The sequence below is a fragment of the Megalobrama amblycephala genome, linkage group LG18, assembly GCF_018812025.1.
Source record: "Megalobrama amblycephala isolate DHTTF-2021 linkage group LG18, ASM1881202v1, whole genome shotgun sequence".
Classification (NCBI taxonomy): Eukaryota; Metazoa; Chordata; class Actinopteri; order Cypriniformes; family Xenocyprididae; genus Megalobrama; species Megalobrama amblycephala.
The window spans coordinates 22624708-22647626 of record NC_063061.1 but is presented as its reverse complement, the minus strand read 5'-3'; the positions used below and the strand labels follow the sequence as shown (position 1 = coordinate 22647626).

Sequence of the window (22919 nt, the reverse complement as noted above, 5' to 3'; positions counted from 1 at the left end):
TGACGAAAGAAAGACGTGAACATCTTGGATGACATGGGGGTGAGTAAATTTATCAGGAAAAGTGTATTTAAAAGTGGACTAATCCTTTAAATGAGTTCTTAAACACTTTGCTTGTCTGGAAAAAGGGAATTATTTGTGGTGTAAATAATTTATTCTGAAGCAATGTTCTCAACAGTGTTCCCTCAGCTTTTACATATTTAAATTGGCATATTTGTGATATTTACCCCCCCCCCCCTTTTTTTTTTTACCTTTATTAAATGTATGCTTCATCCTTCATCCTTTATTTTATCAATAAATTAAATTAGGAATACAAGACAGGGCTGTTACCAATCATATCGTTTACACTGAAAAATTACAACTGCATTAAATAATGCTATAAGAGTCTTTAAATGTTTTTAAATTAGAATAAATGTTGGGAAAATTATTCTTTTAAACATGAAACATATTTTAGTTCACCATTTAGACTTAAATTGTTTAAATTGTTTAGAATCTGTCAGAGATCTGTCACGAGGCTAAACGTTCAAATGTTAACATATTTCAGCAATGTTACTTAGATAAATAGTGTACAGCATCTTTAAAAAGGCTTATGAAAAAAACAAAATTCTAAACATTTTCAAATTATAAGAAGTGTGCAAATAGTCTATAGAGGAGTATATGCCTGTTTACTTGAGATTATTCATAACGAATGATTTGCCTGATGTCAATGCAAAAATATCTTTATGTTATAAAAGACTTGAAAACAAGACTCAAAAAGTAAAACTAATATTGTAAAACTGATAGTTATGATTTCTGAATGTTATTATGTTAATTACAATGACAATTAATTTACAACAAAATAGTTTTTTTTTATAGCTTTCAGATTCACACCATGATGCCCCAAAACATTTTAAACCATCCAAAGATGGTTTGGTGATCTTAGATTGTCTCACAGCCTGGTAAGGCTTGTCTGTTGACTTGTTTTAAAGTAGTTTTGGGTACTTTTCAAATCAGCAGAAAGCAGACCAGTGTTCTGTTAAAACTCTTAAAATTTGAAAATTTACAACATACAACTGTAAAATGTCACATTATCAGAACACATATGCCACAAATACTACATCTTTTGTCTGACAACATTATTCTCCAAAAGAGTCCTGCAGCGCAAACTAATCTCGCCAGCTCAACGAATGAGAAATCAGAGCACAACTGCTTCATAACCCGTACCTGTGCTTCTCCATTTTGCGCACTTGCTGCTTTTTTAAATTGAACTTGCCCCTCTGAAGACTCTCTGCTGAATGGTTTGCACAGTTTTTCTCACTGGGGCTGATTTGTAGCATCTGCTTAATAAATACATGTAAAGAAAAGCTGAAGCACTGCTCTTCTGCCTTCCCTCCTATGTTACAGTACCTGACTCCTCAGCTACGGCTGACATTTATCCCTGGTGAAACCATTCATGCTGTAAGATCTCCTCTAAAGTTGGTCTCACTGTAGGATCAGAAGTCAGGCAACGGCTTATCAAATCCTGGCATTCTGCACAAGTTTTCAAAAGAGCACAAGTTACCCCGCTAGAAATTTTACGTTCCCAGAACATTCTCAGAACGTCCCCACTGGTGTTAAGTAACGTTGCCAAGTAACGTTCCCAGAACGTTTAGAGATGGTCACGATGTGGAGTTCTTTTAATGTTTGGGGAACGTTATTTGGTGGACCTTCACAGAACATTCAGGACGTTCTGGGAATGTTTAGGGGACTATTACTATAGGACGTTCTGATAACTTCCAAATGTCCTTTTTGTAAGACCAACAGAGGACCATATGGGAACATTCTGTTAATGTCCCAAATTTCCTCTTTGTAACGTTCTTATGTGACCATAAAATAACAAAAATGGAACGTCACCCTAAAGTCATATAAGGAACCTTGAACTGCAGCACTTTCATTACCAAAAGAGGACATTTTAGGAACATCCCTAATGTTCTGTAAAGGATCAGAATTTTCCTCACCTTTAGAGAACTTTTAGGGAACGTTGTGCAAGGTCATGAGAACGTCGCCTTCTACGTGGGCTGCAACTTACTAGCTAGCAATCTCGCTATGCTAATTAGCATATGCAAATGAATAAAAGCTCAAGTGTGAGAATGAAATTTTAATAAGAGCTGAATTGAAAGAGGAATTTTAATACAAAATGAACAATGAACAAAATAACACAAAATCTTTGTCTAAAATGTAAAATCTAAAATAATCACAAAATTCTAACATCAGAAAATATATATATATATATATATGTGTGTGTGTGTTTATATTTAATTATTTGTGTTTATTTTTATTTATGCATTCATTTTTTACTTTTTTTTTTAGTTTTCTATTTGCTGTCATCCTGGTCTTCACTGTGCCTGCGTTTATCTCCGCAAGCTCAACAGTTGCTCAATCTTTGCCATTTCCTCCTCCGGCTTGTTCGGCAACTCCTGACCATTCTTGTCCTGCAGAGCCAAAGACAGAAATGAAGAGAACGAGATGAGTCAGCTGCTAGTAGTGAGAGGACTGACCCAGGGGTGCCAGTGACAATCACAAACACTTCTTAGCATGAAGCTCCCATTTCTATCTCGACCGGCGGAGGTAATGAGAGAGGTGTTAGCAAGAGGTTATTTCCTGTGTGCTGTGGCAGACTCGCTCCGATCTCGCACGACTTTGCCTGACATTACTTTTGCTGACCATGCCAACACCGTAATGAACTAAACCGGACCAGACCAGCTTCTCAACAGAGAAATTCACTCGCACTAATTAAACACTCTCCAAAATTTCAGCAATCATAAGTCTGGTAATCACTCTGAGAACATCTGCTAAATTTGCTCAGCAGAATGCTAATGTTCGGATATCCACAGAGCTGTAGTGGAGGGATCTTCAATGAGCTCTGATAAGTAGCTCAAGGTTACAGCTATTCATATAATCCATCAAATACTAACCAGGGAGCGCTGTTTTAGGGAAATAAACTTGAGAGAGTGAGAAATGTCAGTCAAAGGGACTTAAGCATTTAGGGAAAGATAGGATGTTTTTTTTTTAAATACTCTATTTATCAAAAGTTTTACCATTAATCACAATAATGGTTGTAAATTGTACAATCCTTGTAAAGTACAATTCTTAAGTGATTGATACAAATACAAAGAGGTCAAATATCCCACACTTATCCAGCTTATCAGTTGCTGTTCCACAATATTATGATAGTCATAATAATTTAAAAATAAATGAGCAAATAAACAATAAAATAAATCTAAAAAAATATATACATTCACATAACAGTTTACAACATCACTACTAAAATAAGTGGAGGGGGGTGTTTCACCCTTCAGGTTTAGTTCTTCATAATATCTTAGTATAATAGGAGGACCATGTTTTATACAACTTACATTTTGAACCTCTAATTGTAAATTTTATCTTTTCAAGTTGGATGTAATTCATCACCTCATTAATCCATTTCCTGTATTTTGGAGGGTCAGCCCTTTTCCACTGTAATAAGATTAAACGCCCAGCCAAAAGTGAAGTAAAGGCAATAACTGTTTCTATATCTTTCCTAAGTTCTATGCCTTCAGACCTAGTGCCAAAAATAGCTATTAAGGGGTCAGGACTAATATAAATTCCATAGATATTATTATCTCAAAAAATTATTTCCAGAATTCCTCCAGCCGAGGACAAAACCAAAACATGTGAGCGGTTGTTGCGGGCGAACGTGAACACCTATTACATGCAGAGCTAATGTTGGGATAAATCTTAGCTATCTTTGAGTTAGTAAAATGAAGTCTGTGAAGTATCTTGAATTGGACAAGACCATGCCTGGCACAAGGAGATGAAGAGTGTACCTGGTCACTCTGCCAGGTCATTCAAATACTGTCTAAATTTTGTGGATCTATAGAGGATGTAATAGAGTATAAAGATGAAATAAGCCCCTTACTGTTTTGATTTAGATCAAGTAACATTTCACTTGGTGAGGAAGGGGGTAGTGCTGGAAAAGAATTAAATACTTTCTGTATAAAGCTTCTGATTTGCTAAAAATGAGCCCAAAAACAACATAATCCTGCACTGATCACGAGATATTACTCACAGATTTAACATATGATTTAACATATTTGGCTAAAAACATGTCTCTCGTCTTTCCGGGATGCAAAATAGGTGTCATTTTAAAGCTTAGAAACTCAGGGGGGTTTTGTTTTCCCATAGGAAAGAAGAAATTAAGCTGTCTAATTTAATAAAAAGCTCTTTCTTATAAAAATAAGAATATTTGAAAATAAATACAGGAAGTGAGGTAGGACTGACATTTTAACTAGGTTAATACGACCTGCTAACGACAAGGGTAATTTGGACCATTCAGTAAAATCATCTTTACAACCACCTAAAAGCGGGGGAAAATTAGCTTTAAACAAATCAGTAAATGATCATGTGACTTGTACACCTAGGTATTTAAAACCCTCATGAACTCTTCTAAATGGGATAAGGGAAATATCTGTGCAGAGAGATGATTTGACTGGGAATAATTCACTTTTATGCAAGTTAAGCATATATATAGCCTGAGAATTTACCAAACACTTCTAAGACTGAAATAATATAGAGTACTGATAAATCAGGGTTAGAGACATATAACAAAACATCATCCACATATAAAGAAAACAAACAGAATGTTTTTTGCTCCACAAAACAAGTCGTCATGATAGTCTTTGCCTTAATTTCTGTTCTTCAACAGAGGAAAATATATATAATAGTAAAAAAGACCTTCAGACTGTCTTTATTGATATCATTAGCTTGAAAAATGTCATAGACAAATACTTTTGTCCAGCAAAGGTACATAAATTGATCAAAAGTGACAGTAAAGACATTTATAATGATACAATTTTCTATTTCAGATAAATGCTGTTCTTTTGAACTTTGTTCATCAAAGAACCTTGAAAAAATGTATCGCTGTTTCCACAAAAATATTAGGCAGCAACTGTTTTCAACATTGATAATAAGAATAGGTATTTTCAATTTTACTTTTATTTCACAATATTTGTGTTTTACTGTATTTTTGATCAAATAAATGCAGCCATTGTGAGCATAAGAGACCTTTTCTAGTGTAACAGTAGTGTCGATTTATCTACATTTCCAAATGGGAACCTGAATTATTCATATAATTTGACTTTGTTCACTCTGGATTCACTGCAAAACTTCAAGGACCTTCAGTCATGTAATATATTTTTCTGCATCAGTTTATGAAAGCCCTTTTCCAACAGTGCAGTCTAACTGATTGATATCTGGATGATTTTGTTTTATTACCTGGCAAACAAATTATATTTAAATTTTCAGTTCAATACGCTATGTTAATGTGTTCCCGCAGTGGGTTGTGCGTGTGCTGTACAATCATGCCTGAAGCAAAGATGCAGATACAGCAATTCGGCACATGAAGTATGCAGCACAGCAGTGATTGAAACAGCACTGGTCGATTAAGCATGTGATTTCATTGGAGGCCTGTACATAATATTAGTGCATCTCTTACTTTAGGCTTCTTGCGGAGGTTGGGCGAGAGCTTGAGGCTGATGACATGGCCGCGGTCATCGCCCACGATGATGATGGGATGGACAGGGTTGAATTCAATTTTCACAGGAGTTTTCTTCTTGGACATCACTACTTGTTGGCAGAGAGCCTCATATTTGTTGACTCTGAGGTCGAACACATGAACCTGAGAGAGAAATAGAAGAGGAACAGGAAGTTTTAGTGTCATTAATGTATGTTGCATCAGTTAGATTTTGATGTTTTTAATGTGAAGCAGACATTAGCACCTCTATAATGTATTCTCTTGTTTTGGCTTTGGAGTGTCAGCAAGCAAGATTATATATGTAAAATTTAAATTTATATCATTTAAATATATATTCATTGATATATTTTGATTTAACTTTTATTTCACATGAAGTATATTTGCTGTTGTGCATGTCACATTTAAAATAATATTCTCTTGAGGAATTTTCCTTCTATTTGATGTCCAAGAAGGAAGTCCAAATCAAGCCAGGGGTGTGTTTCCTGTACAACGGCGTAACTCTACCTCAACGTAACTTTGCTTAACTGCCATAGTACGATGCATCGTTGAAGAAATCAGCCAGCTAGTCATGACTGTTTCCTGAAACCATCTTGTGGCAAATTTGTTGTTCAAAAACGTTGGTTAATGATGTCACGCAGGTGGTGAAGTAATAACTTATTTTAAAGAATCCAAGTGAGATCAAATTAATACTAGATTTTTTTGCTATAAATTACAGACATGGCATTTGAGGACTAATTCTCTTTTTTCTCAGTTATTTTGCTTTATTTCCAGGTTCAATCATAGGCTCGTTCTTACGTACTAAAGCATGTACGCAACATACGCACTCTTCAAAAACGGTGCTTTAAATCTCTCGACAAACTAAAAGATGTAAATGACATTTGTGTATATATTCGAAAATGAAAGATATAGATTGTACTGAATGTCAGCTTGCTTATTTTGCTCAAGATAAGGATTTATTAAGTCCACATGACATGCAAGAAACTAAGCTTTTAACCAGAGGTCGAGAGCTGTCATTCCAACCACACAACTTTGCAATGCTGTTTTTGCGAATGTTTCTTGGGATTAGATAACGACAGATCTCGCGACTATAGTTGGCTAACGATGCAGCACACATGATTCTCGTGACATACATTGAGCTGTTGTCATTATGTAACAGTTTGAATCAGGCTTCTGTTATGTTCTGAACCCTTTTCTCTTTGTTCTTTTACAAAAATTAGGCAAAAACGTTTTTGTTTTTTTTATCTTTATTTATTTACTTATTTACTTACAGGAGACGTTCCTTTAGTTTCCATGGGAGGATAGATATCTACTATTTTAAGTGCAGGAAATTTCTCAATTTTTGATTGCACTAATGATCACAGTAACAGTGATTTAGCTTCTGTTTAACTTTTGGTTTTGTATGCATGTTTTACTTTATTGCTTGACTGTAGAATAAAACAACCCATCAAATAAAAAAATAAAAAACTAATTTGTTTCTAAATAACAATCTAAAATAGCATAATATATTTCTCCAGAAATTAATAAATACAAATAAACAAAAAATCTTAATAAAATATATAATACAAAAATAAATAAAAATTATAAACCAATAAATATAAATAAATACATGTAAAAATTATTAATAATACATAAGTAGAGAGAGAGAGAGAGAGAGAGAGAGCGCCTGTCAGAGTTACAGTGGTAATAACAGCAAAAGCCGCCACAATTGAGCCGATCAAGACTGCGAGACTGACAGGTGATGTCTGAAGCAGCCTTAGACAAGTGCCTTAGACCAGCAGTACAATTTAATAATAATAATAATAATAATATTAGGCCACAGGATATATGTTGTGGTTCTTGACTCGCGCAGACATATGGTGTGTGTTTGTGTGTGCTGCAGCTTACAGGTGCAGTCGAGCGCTGTTGGAAAGACGTGTTTCATTAGCAATCATTATCATGAAAATGTAATGTGCTTTAAGTGATTATTAAATGAATTATTATTAATGTTATTATTACTTTAAAGGTGCCCTAGAACCAGTTTTTACAAGATATAATATAAGTCTAAGGTGTCCCCTGAATGTGTCTGTGAAGTTTCAGCTCACAATACCCCATAGATTTTTTTAAATTAATTTTTTTAACTGCCTATTTTGGGGCATCATTAACTATGCACCGATTCAGGCTGCGGCCCCTTTAAATCGCGCGCTCCCTGCCCCCACAAGCTCTTGACTATAATACAGTGCATTTACAAAGTTCACACAGCTAATATAACCCTCAAATGGATCTTTACAAGATGTTCGTCATGCATGCTGCATGCATGTGTCGGATCATGTGAGTATTGTATTTATTTGGATGTTTACATTTGATTCTGAATGAATTTGAGGCTGTGATCCATGGCTAAAGCTAACATTACACACTGTTGGAGAGATTTATAAAGAATGAAGTTGTGTTTATGAATTATACAGACTGTAAGTGTTTAATAATGAAAATAGCAACGGCTCTCTTGTCTCCGTGAATACAGAAAGAAACGATGGTAACTTTAACCACATGTAACAGTACATTAGCAACATGCTAACGAAACATTTAGAAAGACAATTTACAAATATCACTAAAAATATCATGTAATCATGGATCATGTCAGTTATTATTGCTCCATCTGCCATTTTTCGCTATTGTTCTTGCTTGCTTACCTAGTCTGATGATTCAGCTGTGCACAGATCCAGACGTTAATACTGGCTGCCCTTGTCTAATGCCTTGGACATGAGCTGGCATATGCAAATATTGGGGTCATACATATTAATGATCCCGACTGTTGCATAACAGTCGGTGTTATGTTGAGATTTGCCTGTTCTTCTGAGGTCTTAAAAAAATTAGATTTACACAAGAAGGAGGAAACAATGGTGTTTGAGACTCACTGTATGTCATTTCCATGTACTGAACTCTTGTTATTCAACTATGCCAAGGTAAATTCAATTTTTGATTCTAGGGCACCTTTAATTATTACTTTTTGTTGTTGTTGTTGTTATTATTATAAAAAAAATGATTTAATAAAAGGATTTTATCATATTGTGGATTTTACCATTGTGTTTGCATTAGAGGAGTCGGTTGAATGTTTACCTTTCCATCAGTGGTGACAGCAGCAAAGACAGTGGAGGAGTATGGAGCCCAGGCCACATCTGTCACGCCAGCTCTCAGGTCAAAGGTGAACACAGGAGAGCTGCATAGGAGAGACATGAATTTTTACTGGAATAGTAGAAAACTTCAGCTAAGCTACTATTCATTCAAAACAAACCTTTAACAGAAACTACATTGCTCCTATTCTGAGTTCATGTAATGATCAAATTTTTGCAGTCTGACTAATTGATGTCTAAAGATGTGAAATATAACAGAGAGACATCTTAAAAAATATCACCAGGAATTCTCCACGCAAGACTGTCACAATCAGTAAGGAAAAAAGAGAAGGGGGTATGAATCAATAGTTCCACATGATCCCAATGAAAGGAGCCTGCTTCTCATTTTGAGGTGACATTATTTCCTGCCATTTGTCTGAGAACCAGACTTGACAATACTCTATATATCACTGTCCGTGTCTGTGCAGGGAGCCGCTCTCTATGAGCTGTTAACATGAGACTAAGGTGATCAATTTTCAACTTTACAGAAATTTTTTTTTTTTTGAGAGGGAAAATTAATATACTTATAAAATTATATATATTTATTCCTGTGGTGGCAAAGCTGAAATTTCAGCAGCCATGACTCTAGTCTTCAGTGTCACATGATACTTCAGAAATCAATCTAATATGCTGATTTGGTGCTCAAGTAACATTTCTTATTCAGTTGAAAAAGTTATACTACCTAATTCTTTTGTGGAAACTTTGATACTTTTATTTTCTAGATTTTTTGATGGAAAAAAGTTTTTCAAAACAGCATTTATGTGAAATAGAAATCTCTTCTAACATTATACATTTCTTTACTTCTGATCAATACAACCAACAAGCTTCTAAACAGCTTGCCCCAGACTTTAACTGTAAATGCATTCATGTAAGCAATCTGTGTGTGATTTCACAAACTGAGGGGCAAGTCAAAATTGTTGTCTGTTGTGTCACAGATGTTGAAAAATCTATTTGGTCAACTGGTATTATATAAACACACTTCAAATGGCTTATTCTGCCATTGCAGATCCTACAAACACTTTGGGAGGTAAAGCTCCATCCACCTAATTTTTAATGTAAGAGCGGCGCAGCCATTTGTAAATTGAATGTGTCTGGCTATTAACGCACACATAATGTGCAGTCAAGAGAAAGATTCATTCATCATTATCAACTCAAAGGTGTCTTTTTGTGGAACAGAGACAGTCTAATTCATTTGTCAAGACATTTTAAATTAAGACAACTGAAGAAGGATTAGTTTTAGAGGTGAAAAAGGCTGCTGTAGATATAGTGCTGCAGGGAATGGTGCTCATACTTCATTTTCTCATTCCAAATTTTCACCATCCAGTCCATGCCGCAGGAGATGAAAACTCTGGAATGGAAGGGATTCCACCTCACACACATGACACTCATGAGGAAGTGTGCATCATACGTATCCAGGAAAGTGCTAGAAGTGTATATGGAGCCCTGTGAAACACAAACATTACACTCATTATAGGTTAAACATATATTAGGGGTGTAACGGTACACAGAAGTCACGGTAGTTAGTACAGTACAGCCTCCTAGTGAATTAAGCACTGCCTAGTGGACTATTTCAAGCGCTCAAGTCATTTGCATATGCGCTGTTCTTCTTCTGCTCTTTTGTTCTGTTGTGGCGGTTAGCAAACATCGTTGTATTACCATGCATGCCCCCTTCGTCGTCTGACTGAACAGTGACGTCCATACCGCACAGTTTGGGATGAATACATGTACTGTTACACCCCTAATATAATATTTATATAAGAGAACAAGAAAATCTGCAAGCATCTGTTTAGCTTTAATGGCTGTTACATTAGTATGGCACATAGATGCTGATTTTAATAATTCATGCAAATGGAAAACGCCATTTTGATAAGAGGAATTAAAAGCAGTGTGTGTGTGTGTGTATGTGTGTGTGTGTACCTACTTAATCATATTTTCAAGACAAATTTTTACCCAGATGTGTGCTAAATATGACCATCCTCATTTATAAAAAACATCATTTTTTGTAAAAATAGTAAATAAAGTTGACCTTTTTTAAAGTTAGGGTGTGGGATAAGGTTAGGTTACAGTATTTATAACTAACTGTATCTAGAAACAATAGAAGTCTATGGAATGTCCCCATTTAGCTAAGTATATGTGTGTGAGTGTGTTGTTGGAGGGATGTTGGAGTCAGTAGGAGTGAAAATTTGTATGTGTTTGCCTGTGATGTTTGTAATTTAGAACAAAACAAGCCATACGGAGGAAAGTGTGGTATACAGATGAGAAACAAAACTATCTGGGTCTGTCAAAAAGAACAGTTTGATAGTGATAGATGACTAAAGGTCTGCAGATGCTGGATGTGATGGTATATGACTGACCTTGTAAATCGTTCCAGATTGAGAGGCGAGAAGATAAAGGAACTCATATTTTTTATTAAAGTCCAAAGATATTCCAGCTATAACCACAGGGAAAATATCTTCAGTGAGGATGATAATACATTAATGCAGGCAATTTTTACACCATTAGCACAATTATTCCATTCAACATTTTAACTGTTTCTTTCTGTTCTGTGCGGTTTCTAAAAACCGATAAGAACATAAATGATTAAAACTGATTAAAAGCTCCCTTTTTTATATAAAAAAAAATAAGGTACGTTTGTTCATACGTGTGGGAATTTCATCCTTAAGGTCATCAGGAACTTTGTCCATGGCTGGGAGTTTGATGATGTCTTTGAAGACTAGTTCATTCTGAAATCCATATGATTGGCATCCATTAACCTCATACAATAATGACTTGTTTTAGAATCAACACTTAGATGTTTCCTTTTGTACCTCTCTTAGAGTCCAAGACACCACTCGTCCATCAGCAGACACAGAGAAGAAGTTGTGATTACTGTCCAAGTCATCTTTCTGCCACTTCACCTGTAACGAAGACAATGAAACACATGCAGCAAAGCCGAGACTTTCGTATCAACCAACAATCACGAAAACTATACAAGCACTGAATGAAAATCTGTATTTAATTTTATTTAAAACATTCAAAAGTTGGGGGTCTTGAAGATATTTAAATATTAAAAAAGCCAGCATTTATTTGATCAAAAGTACAGTTAAATATTATTTGACTTAAATAGCCATTACTTCAGTGTCACATGATCCTTCAGGAACAAATATTAATATTAGTTGGCTGATTTGGTGCTTGAGAAACATTTCCTTTTATTATCAGTGTTGGAAACAGTTGTGCTGCTTAACATGTTTGTGGAAACTATGATATTTTTTTTTCCAGAATTCTTCAATGAAAAGAATCTGTTAGAGAATTTTTTTTTTTTTTTTTTTGTTGTTGTTGTAAAAAAACAACAACAACAAATAGTGGAAACGGTGCAAACACAGCATACAATATTGCACATACTTCATATTACAGAACTAGTAAGAATAGTATTTTATTCCAGCCATTGAATTGAACATACAGCTCCATTGTCATTTCATAGGCAATGATGGTTTACTGTTATTATTTTACCCATGACTCCATGGTCATATCCTCATCCATACCTGCATCACAGGGCCTCTGTGTTTCCCGGAGCTGGCTCTGCTGTTATAAATGGGCTTCTTTTGCTTTCTCAGCAGGCTGTACACGGCAACACAGCCATCATGGAAACCCACAGCCACCAGGTGTCCCTGTGATTTGTGGATGTCTACGCACATTACGCCAGAAGCCGTCTCAAAGATGAATTCTGGGAAAGTGTGCATGTTCGTGGTGTAAAAGAGAAGCATGCCACCAGGATCCTCATGAGGATATCCATCTTGAGGGGTAAGATGAAACACATTTCAGAGTTCTTTAGCCTGCAAATGATTCCTTGTTTAAGGTTTTCTCTCAGAGTATAGTAAACTTACATGACCCAAGACCGACGGCGAACAAATCATTGAATTCAGTACTCCTAGAAATGAACAAATACAAATGTCACTCAAAGAAGTGCTTCTTATTTTACTCAAAAACTCTGCATTTTGTTTTAATACAGTATAAAACTCACCAGCAGAGGGCAGTCACAGACAGACCTTTGGCTTTATCGTACTGAAATTTCCACAGCGGGAGAAGAGTGCCCTTCTCCCCTCGAAATTCATCAGCTGGATCCTCAAAGTACATGAAATCTGAGAATTGGATATAAAGGTGTTTACATTTTTAAACAATACCTGTCCTCCCGTCAGTAATCCAAAATAAAGAGTGTAGCAGTGAAAAGAAATGGTTTCTTTATTTACCGTTTCTAATGTCTGCATAAATATTATTAACCACCGCACGCTCCATCATCCAGACGGCCTCAGCTATCTGCGATACGTCAAATTTGCCATCTTTCTGTAAGCACAAGAGGGTATTTCCCCCCCTTTATATCACCTTTTAAAACAAATCAATCACACTCTTGAATCAAATAAGACATAAATAATTGTCTTGATCACTTTTGAACACAAGCAATAGAAGCATGTATAAATAATCATCTCAAAATCACTATAATGTGACATTACATTGGCAGGGCCTGACCTTTTTAAGTTTCCTCCAGGTTAAATCCTTCTCTTCTGAAGGCCCTGCACACTCCTACAGGACACAAGACATTTGAAATCCCAAGCTCCTTGTGAAAGATATTTGTGACAAAGCATTCATTTCTGACTGGATAAAAAGTCTGAACTAAATAAGACAAGAAATATGTATAAATAATATGTATTATAATATCAAGAGCAATAATCAACAATGATTCTGTCATGATATTGCAGCTTCATACCGCCATGCCAGCTTTGTGGTTTCTTCAAAGTTTTACAATAAATACAATAACTATTAATTTGTAGTGTAGTTGCACTACAAAGAAAAAACAACTAGTTTTAAACTAGTTGTGTACTCAAAGTTTACTAATGTTACACTTAAAGTATACCTAAAAGTATACTTTTATACACTAAAAAGTGGGCCAATTTAGTCTGTTTCTTTATGACTCCTTGAAATTAATCTGTCAACGTAAAAATTACAATTTTACAATTACAAGTAAAGGTTACAATCTTTGTTGGATCATATTTGTTGTCTAGCCACCTGAGTATCTTCATCCTCCTCCTCTTCTTCATCCTTCTCTTCTTCATCCCCCTCTTCATCCTCTTCTTCCTCTTCTTCTTCCTCCTCCTCTTCATCCTCCTCCTTATACTTCCAATCCTCCTTTTTTTCCTCCCTTTTTTTCCCCTCCTTTTCTAATTTTTCCCACCTCTTTAACTCCTCTACGTAGCAGTCGTATATTATTGACTGCAGAAAAAGTAGGGCATGCTAACATTGTACATGTCTATATTCACAATTATACAAGCATAGTTCAGTTTTACTGCAGGTATACCACAAAAGTTGCTCAAAATAATTTACCAGCAAATTAAAAGATTTTCTTACCAGACTGGCATTAGCTGAAAATGTGGCATAAACCACCATTTTAGTGTCCTGCAAAACATTATATAGAAAATGAATAAGCAAAATACAGTTTGTTAGGCATCAACTAAAAATATAGAAAACAAACATCTTCTATAGTTGGTCATTGTAAAAGCTGTTCTATCTATCTATCTATCTATCTATCTATCTATCTATCTATCTATCTATCTATGATTTATAAGCTGTTTTCCTTTCTTCCTTATAAGCTGTTGACCCTTCGCAAAGACCTGCACCCCTTAGTTACTGTTGATTTGTCAAAGAGAGGACAAAGCAAAGAGGACAATGACAACACGTTGACAGACAAGACAGAGTAGGTTACTTATGATATTAAACAAAGTCCCAGCTTTCAAATTGTGTAATAAGAAATACAAGAAATTTTAAGAAATACAATAAAAAGTATTTTGTGGCTCTTTAATGTGTCATGACAGATCGCTGTAGTGCCTCAGTTCAAGCTTTTCCTACTAGTTATTTTATAGCATCAAATAAACATGAATGAACATCAGAAGGAATGTTGTTTCAAATGCAGAAAGACGTCAGTACACAATATTTTTCAAGTTCAAGTCCACCGAGATTAATCTTTGTCTGACAAAATGGCAGATTTGGCGTTATGATTGGTTAGATCGCTTGTCAATCGAACTCCCAGCGAAGGGTCAATTGCACATTTTGTTCCCACACCTTATAGTCTACCTGAACCACAAACACACAAGCAACTTTCACACAGCAATCCTGGTAAATTACCGTAAAATTACCAGAATGACTTTACCAGTAAATGCACAAATATTCATGTCATTGTGTACTACGTCATGGAAGTTAAAGCTTTTTGGACATGCCTCGAATGTGTATGGTTGACATGCCAGAAGCTCATTAGCTTACTTTATAAAGTTTTAAATAAGGATATTTGTCTTACACAAATGCATCGATTCGCTTCAGAAGGCCTTTATTAACCCCCCGGAGCTGCGTGAAGTACGATTTATGATCGAAGGATGCACTTTTTTGGACTTCAAAAACTGAAGAGTGTTTTTTTTTTTCATATGGGCTAACCCATGGGCCTACATGGAAACTGAGGACAAAACTGATTGGGACCCAGCTAACATTGACTGTAAATGTCAGTATTCACAATTATACAAGCACAGTTCTGTTTTACTGCAGGTATACCACAAAAGTAGCTCAAAATTACTGACCAGCAAATTAATAGATATTCTCACGTGTTTGTACTTTCGTTTGAGTATAAAGGGTATGCATAGACGTCACTTTCCCGCCAGAACGCGCTCCCTCAGCTGGATTGAGTGGCAAAAGAATCTGCTGCACGACTGGATTTAATAGGGGAAACTGCGAAAACGCGAGTAAAACAAATGAACAAATTACACTAAAGGTTGGACTCGAAAGTATTCCTTATGACATGTCAAAGAAACCTAATCCATGGATATTGGCATTCAGCCAGGAATCGTGTTTCCTGACATTTATATGTGCCTGATTTCGACGCCGGGGAAATAGGCTACATAAAGCAAATCTGCCTGTGAACGCTTTATATAACTCCAATATAGGTAGGTCTAAATCACTTATATCAATGTTATATATATATATTGTCATATCGTCCAGCCCTAAAATTTGTATAGTTTTTGTCAGTGTTTATTTAAAACACTCAATTATGCAGAATATAAGATGGTAAATATTTAAATGATGAGTTGTCAACACAATATATAACAATACAATATATAGGGTATGATTTTACCCCAAAATCCATCACTGCAAATCCATATTTCTCTGCCTGGAGTCCAGCTGTTTCTGTGAATTGCTGGGACTTATTTGCTTCTCTTTTCTGTAGCTTTCAGCAGTCTGTAAAAATATTCCTCAGATTTTGTGTCAAAGCTATTTGTACAGTAAGTAAGTCGCAAAGCTCTTTCCCGTTTTGGAAGTGTTTTGTGTGCATTCACGCTGAAAACCAATGCTGCCACTCCGTCTTTTTGACACTCAGTGGGCGGAACCGCATTAATAACGGTCGACGGTGACGTCACATACATACCCGGTGATTTTAGGCCTACAAGCGACATTATGCAAAACATCATTTTCGATTACTACTTTGCTCATCTAGTTTACATTCTCTGTAATCGTTAACATACCGGTTCAGATGCCATTTTTCAGATTCCTCACCCTTTTTTCTTCCCTATTATTTTTTTTTTATGTAAACTGTAACGGTTGTAACTGTCAGTGTTTGTTTGAATAGTCGTTGTCATGACAGCGGCATCAGACTGACGTGACACTAATTTGAAAGGTAGTGTGTTAAACTAAACTGTCTTGAATAAAATGAAATGTGAAATCAAATCTAGATCTGCTCACGTTGCGTCCACTGATCTCTCTCTCTTTCTATATATATATATATATATATATATGTGTGTGTGTGTGTGTGTGTGTGTGTGTGTGTATGTGTGTGTGTGTGTGTGTGTGTGTGTGTGTGTGTGTGTGTGCATGTGTGTGTGTGTGTGCATATATACATCCCACGTAGAAGGCAGCGTTCTCAGGACCTTGCGCAACGTTCCCTAAATGTTCTCAAAAGGTGACGAAAATTCCGAACCTTTACAGAACATTAGGGATGTTCCTAAAACGTCCTCTTTTGGTAATGAAAGTGCTGAAGTTCAAGGTTCCTTATATGACTTTAGGGGGATGTTCCAATTTGGTTAATTTTATGGTCACATAAGAACGTTACAAAGAGGATATTTGGGACATTAACTGAACGTTTCCACATGGTCCTCTATTGGTCCTTTAATAACGTTCCCGATATGAGTTTAGGGGGATGTTCTGTTTTGTTTATTTTATGGTCATGCGAGAACGTTACAAATAGAACATTTGGGAAGTTAACAGAACGTCCTATAGTAATAGTCCCCTAAACATTCCCAGAACGTCCTGAATGTTCCCTGAAGGTCCACCAAATGACGTCCCCCAAACCTTAAAAGAACTCCACATCGTGACCGTCTCTGAACTTACTAGGAACGTTACTAGGTGACAGGTTACCCCGCTAGAAATTTTACGTTCCCAGAACGTCCCCACTGGTGTTAAGGATGTTGCCTAGTAACGTTCCCAGAGACGGTCACGATGTGGAGTTCTTTTAAGGTTTGGGGGACGTTATTTGGTGGACCTTCACAGAACATTCAAGACGTTCTCTGAACGAACCATATTTTATTTGGAAATGTTCTCAGAACGTCCCTGCTGCCCTTGTTAAAAAAATGAATTGAAAATTAGAGCTAAATTGACTAGCTGTTCAAACAAAAAATATTTTTTTCTTAAATGTCTTACAAAAAAAAAAAAAGCTCTTTACAGATTAATATTAAAAACCCTTCTTTTAAAAGCAAATCTCTTGCAGTAAATCATTAGCTGACAACAGCACATGCATGAGCTAATGTAACTGCTGTATCACTGCATCAGCAACACAGTTACTGCAGCCTTTAAATAAAGCAACATGCAGCAGAACATCAGTGTTTCTGGATCATCACTGACTGAAGCACAGGCTCTACTCTCCAGCACAATGACAACCTCACAAAACTCATAACAGAAACAACATTAAACACTAACAGATCTCTCTAGATCTCTGCATCTTCACTTATTACAAACCACTCTGACTTTGTTTCTTTCATACAAATCTTCTTAATGAGGTTTTGATGTTTTATCAAAATGTATAAATGTCACCGTTACGGAGGTAAGTGCTTGCTTTAGTTGGGCTCCTGACCCTTTGACTTTATTTTTCTCCAATTGTTGTAACTGTGTGTTTCTAAAGCACATTTATTACAAAAAAAAAAAAGAGTGTGAGAACAAAAAAAATCTGATCAAATGGATTTGGTTGCTTGTTGATGAATATATCATCATACAGTGGTCTTGATCTCTGAACATTGTATTTTCTTTCTTGTTGTAGGTCTATGATAATGCATTTGACACTTTGAAAGTTATTATTATTGTGTAGAAATTATTCAGACAGGATCATGTAGATTCACACAGACATCAAGATTCTGCGTATGAACCTCAACAATGGTGACAAAATTTTCAGATAAACAGATCAACTCTGAGCATCACAAAACAAGCTACTAAAGTCACAAAAAAGATTTTTGTTTATTGTCACCATTGAGGTTCATACGCTGAATCATGATGTCTGTGTGAGTCTAAAAGAATCTGCTCAAAACTGTCTTGCGCCTCCATATCTGTCTGACCTACTCCACTCCTACTCTTCTGCCCGGTCCCTCAGATCATCTGAGCTTGGTCTTTTGTCCATTCCTTGTTTTCGGCTGTCCACTGTAGGTCATTTAGTGTTAATGCTCCTAAATTATGGAATTCGTTACCCCTTACACTTCGTAATATATATCATCTTTGCCTACCTTCAAGACTCAGCTAAAAACATATCTTTTCAATATGTATTTTGGATAATGTGGCTAAATCTGGTCTTATGTGTTTGTATTGTGTATGTGGATGTGCAAATGTATTATATAGCACTATGTGAAGCGACCTTGAGCTATGGAAAAGCGCTATATAAATAAAACTTCTTCTGTCTGTATAATGAACTTAAAAAAAAAAAAAAAATTCATTAAAAAAAAAAAAAACTAACCATTAATTAATGCAAAACTAACATATAACACACACAGTTTAGACTCCGGTGATGATCCAAGTTCATCTGATCAGAATTTCGCTTGTGTGTTTTGCTATAACACACATGTCTTGAAAACACAGCTAAAGCTGCCAGAAAAAATCTAAAGTTAAAACGTCAAGAATCAAGGGCCCATCTAAAGCAAATGCTCACCTCCATAACGGTGACTTCAAACTTTATTATTTTCTATAAAACACACACGTAGAAGGCGACGTTCTCGTGACCTTGCACAACTTTGCCTAAAAGTTCTCTAAAGGTGACGAAAATTACGAACCTTTACAGAACAGTTGGGAGATTTATGACTAGGGGGATGTTCTATTTTAGTTAAATTATGGTCACATAAGTATGTTACAATGAGAATATTTGCACTTTTAGACCTTGTCAGGCTTTTTTACAGTAAAATACTGACAACACTGTATAGCACTCCAGCAACTACACAGTCACCATCTGTTAAAAAAAACAAACATGCAACATCCCCAATGCCTTTTGATCTCCTGAACCTAAGCACAGGCTCTACTCTTCAGCACAAGGGTGACCCACAAAACTCAATTTTACAGTAAACTACTGGCAACAGTGTTGCCAGTATATAACAGTTTTTTTAACTTACAGTTTGTAACTGTTAAAATACATTTTGTGGGTGTGTCTTTTTATCTTACACCTTTAACCCTTTCAACCCCACAGGAACATCATCCAGTGTCCACACTACAGAGTAAAAGTAACATTGATGCTGTGTTGCAGTGAGATAGTTAAGTTAACCCCTTAACTGTCACGGTCCCGCTGGCCGGACGCCTCCCAACCAGCACACCCATGTTTAGCACATGGTTTAGCCCAGATGAAATTTCTGACAAACATCTACAAAAGTTGTTATTGAGAATTACCAGAGGTTTAGATGTTGATGATTTGTTGAAAATAATAGTTTTGTTTGATGTCACCATGATCGAGGTCAGTCTTTGCTTTAGTTAGTCAGTTTTACTCTTGACTTTTTAGTGTTTGTTATGGCAACAATGACAAGAGAAAATGTGATCAGCTGCTTTATGATGAGAATATAATTGTCTTGTAATGGTTTAATTCACTGGTTGAATGACTGCAATTTATATGAATAAAATGTAAAGTTTGTGTTGACTCTTCTAGAAATACAATGATAAAACAGTTTTAATCAGAAAAGCTGAACAAGTTTTAAAACACATTGTACACTAAACACTTTAAAACTCCAGCAAAACCTCCTCACACACAGACATCTAGAATCAGCATATGAATCTCAACTATGGTGACATGCTTCATGCCACAATGCATTCTGGGTGCATCATGCAAAAAAAACATGCATTGCAGCATTAAGCATGTCACCATTGTTGAGATTCATAGACTGATTGTTGATGTATGTTTATGAGTAAATCTCACCGAAGTTTAAAATGCTTAGTGTACAATCTGTTTTAAAACTCCTTGAGATTTTATGATTAAAACTGTGTTGTTGATTCACAATAAAACAAACTTTGTAAGATATTGCTCATATTAAACTCAGTCATAAAATCAGTGAATTAAGCCACAACACAATGATGATATTTTTATCATGAAGCAGTCACAACATCAGATTGTGTTTTTGCTTGCTTTTCTTGTTATAACAAACTCAGTTACAGCAGCCAGAGAAACTATAACATTACAAAGATAAGTCAAACTACCCAGCTAAAGTAAACACTGAATACCATGATGGTAACATAACCCCCCCTAAACAAATTTCAATAAAAAAATCAACAAAAAATCCTTTCTCTTAATTCTCAATTAAAGTTTCTGTATATGGAGTTGTTTAATGCTCCCCTGCTGAGATCTTGAGAGATTTAATGTCTTCTTTTATCTAAAGCTGATTTCATCTAAGGATGCGGCTGAACTCAGTTTTAGTGTTTCGATTTTTTCTGTTCTTGTTGTTTCTCTTTCCTTCGTTGATTCTGCTTGTTAACAGCAGCTATCTTCAATAATTCTCAATCATCACTTAATTAATTATCTCATTAAATCCAACACTGATTCAGTGTTACATTTAACAGCCTTGTAGTGTGCACTCTGAACAATGTCCATTTCATCTGGGCTAAACCATGTGGGCCCTACATGGGTGTGCTGGCTGGGAGGCATCCCGCCAACGGGATAGTGACAGTTGAGAGGTTAATATTTAAGTGATGATTGAGCACTAATGATGAACACCTGCTGTTAACAATCAGACCCACTGAAAAGAGGAACAAGAACGAAAAAATACGAGAAAAAACTAAAACTATGAGCAGAACTACAACTGTCTTCCAGCCATTAAACATTATTACACTTATTACTGACCAGTTTAACTTTATTTCTACAAAAGATCTTATTGAGAATTAACAGAGGTTTAGATGTTCAGTTTTATGTCACCATTGAGGAGATCAGCGTTTGCTTTAGTTGAGCTCTTTACCCATGACTTTTTATACATCAGTTTTTTTCTTTGGTTGCTTAAACTATTTTTGTAAGTCATATATGTTATGGCAGAAACAAATGTGGAGAAAAAAATCGTTGAGTGCGGATAGTTATGTTTTGGTGATAACCTAACCATCACATAGTTTCTTGAATCACTGAATTCATACTGCGTTTTATCCATTGTTACATTATTGCCACTGTGAAACTACAAAAGTTCAAACAACAACCAGCTAAAAAGAGTTTATTTTTAAACACATGCACAAAAAACAGCTGCAGCATTATTTAGACACACAGATAACAAAAATCAGCACATCAATCTCAACAATGGTGGCAATAAAGCTGCATAATTTATTCATGCTGAATTGCATGCTGGGAGTTTTGTACTATGCTGGCACCCAGCATGCATTGCAAGATTAAACTTTTGGATGTCACCATTGTTGAGATTTATATTCTGATTGTTGATGTCTCTGCTGTCCAAGTTATGCACGAGTTCAAAATATTTTATGCATTATAATGTATATTAATATATTATTCTAAATAACTGATTACTGATAATGATGCTGGTTCTTATGCTGTTGAATCACAGATATAGTACAATCAATAAAGATAAAATACAATCAAAGGTTAAACATAGAAAGAAATCAGTGAATTAAACAAGTCCAAGATGATTACAGCATCATCACAACAGCCAAGAACACCTGATCAACTTTATGTTGGCTTTTTCCTGCCATATCAAATGTTGTTTTATAAACACTCAGTTACAACAGCCAGAAAAAGCTAATGTTAGAATCAAGAGCCCAACTAAAGCAGACACTTGTCACCACGATGGTGACTGCAAACTTCAATCATTTTTTATTTTCAACAAAACATCAACATCCATATCTGTTAATTCTCAACAAGAACTTCTGTACATGTATGAAATAAATAATGTCAAACAGGTTTGTGAACTGGTTTCACACTCAGTGTGGCTGAAGTCAGTTGTAGTTCTTGTGTTTCTGCTCATCTCTTTTTTCTGGTCTTGTTTCTCTGTCCTTCAGTGATTCTGCTAATCAGGTGTTCATCAGTGTCTGAATTCACTCACTTCTTTTCATTCACTCTGTCAAGTGGACTATATTAGTGAACTAATGTAGGGAATAGTGAATGAGGGTATAGGGTGTGTGATTTAGAACACAGCCTCTGAGTGTCGACTTTGAGCGATGTCAACTCACAGTATATTACTGTAGGCTATTTTCTCGAAAATGACAAATATTACCCAGAATGCATTGTTTTCAACAGTATATTAATGTTTTAATGGAAAATGGTTTGTTACTGTCAGAATTTGGCCATTTTTCTACAGCAAGGTCTAACATTGTGGGACATTAACTGAACGTTGCCACATGGTCCTCTGTTGGTCATTTAATAACGTTCACAATATGAGTTTAGGGGGATGTTCTACTTTGGTTATTTTATGGTCATGCGAGAACATTACAAAGAGGACATTTGGGAAGTTCCCAGAACGTTCAGAGACGGTCACGATGTGGAGTTATTTTAAGGTTTGGGGCACGTTATTTGGTGGACCTTCAGAGAACATTCAAGACGTTCTCTGAACGTTTAGGGGACTATTACTATGGGACGTTCTGTTAACTTCCCAAATGTCCTCTTTGTAACGTTCTTATGTGACCATAAAATAACCAAAATGGAAACGTCTCCCTAAAGTCATATAAGGAACCTTGAACTGCAGCACTTTCATTACCAAAAGAGCGTTTTATGTCCCAACTGTTCTGTAAAGGTTCGT

At 35.7% G+C, this 22919-nt stretch overlaps 1 protein-coding gene across 2 annotated transcripts; it reads right to left on the bottom strand.

The window, feature by feature from the left end:
* Nucleotides 1-2098: 2098 nt before the first annotated feature.
* Nucleotides 2099-16322, bottom strand: LOC125253548 (dynein axonemal intermediate chain 1-like). 2 transcript variants are annotated; one of them, XM_048167557.1, is made up of 15 exons: nucleotides 16209-16322; nucleotides 14053-14100; nucleotides 13714-13917; nucleotides 13177-13230; nucleotides 12900-12993; nucleotides 12674-12791; nucleotides 12537-12580; nucleotides 12195-12445; nucleotides 11481-11570; nucleotides 11315-11396; nucleotides 11028-11104; nucleotides 9965-10116; nucleotides 8621-8720; nucleotides 5489-5671; nucleotides 2099-2447 (listed from the first exon to the last, which is right to left on the bottom strand). In XM_048167557.1, the coding sequence occupies exons 1-15, from the start codon at nucleotides 16221-16223 to the stop codon at nucleotides 2367-2369; spliced, it is 1593 nt and encodes a 530-aa protein (XP_048023514.1). In that variant the 5' UTR covers nucleotides 16224-16322; the 3' UTR covers nucleotides 2099-2366. The 2 variants fall into 2 exon arrangements, with proteins under 2 accessions (XP_048023514.1, XP_048023515.1); XM_048167558.1 differs by lacking the exon at nucleotides 16209-16322 and adding an exon at nucleotides 15821-15847.
* Between the last annotated feature and the right edge of the window lie 6597 nt (nucleotides 16323-22919).

What these genes read in the sequence shown, in the direction of transcription:
- LOC125253548 (XM_048167557.1), bottom strand. An exon ending in TTATGCAGACATTAGAAACG is followed by an intron (nt 12,792 to 12,899) that starts GTAAATAAAGAA and finishes TCCAATTCTCAG; the next exon opens with ATTTCATGTACTTTGAGGAT. An exon ending in CTGTCACCACTGATGGAAAG is followed by an intron (nt 5,672 to 8,620) that starts GTAAACATTCAA and finishes TTTCTCTCTCAG; the next exon opens with GTTCATGTGTTCGACCTCAG.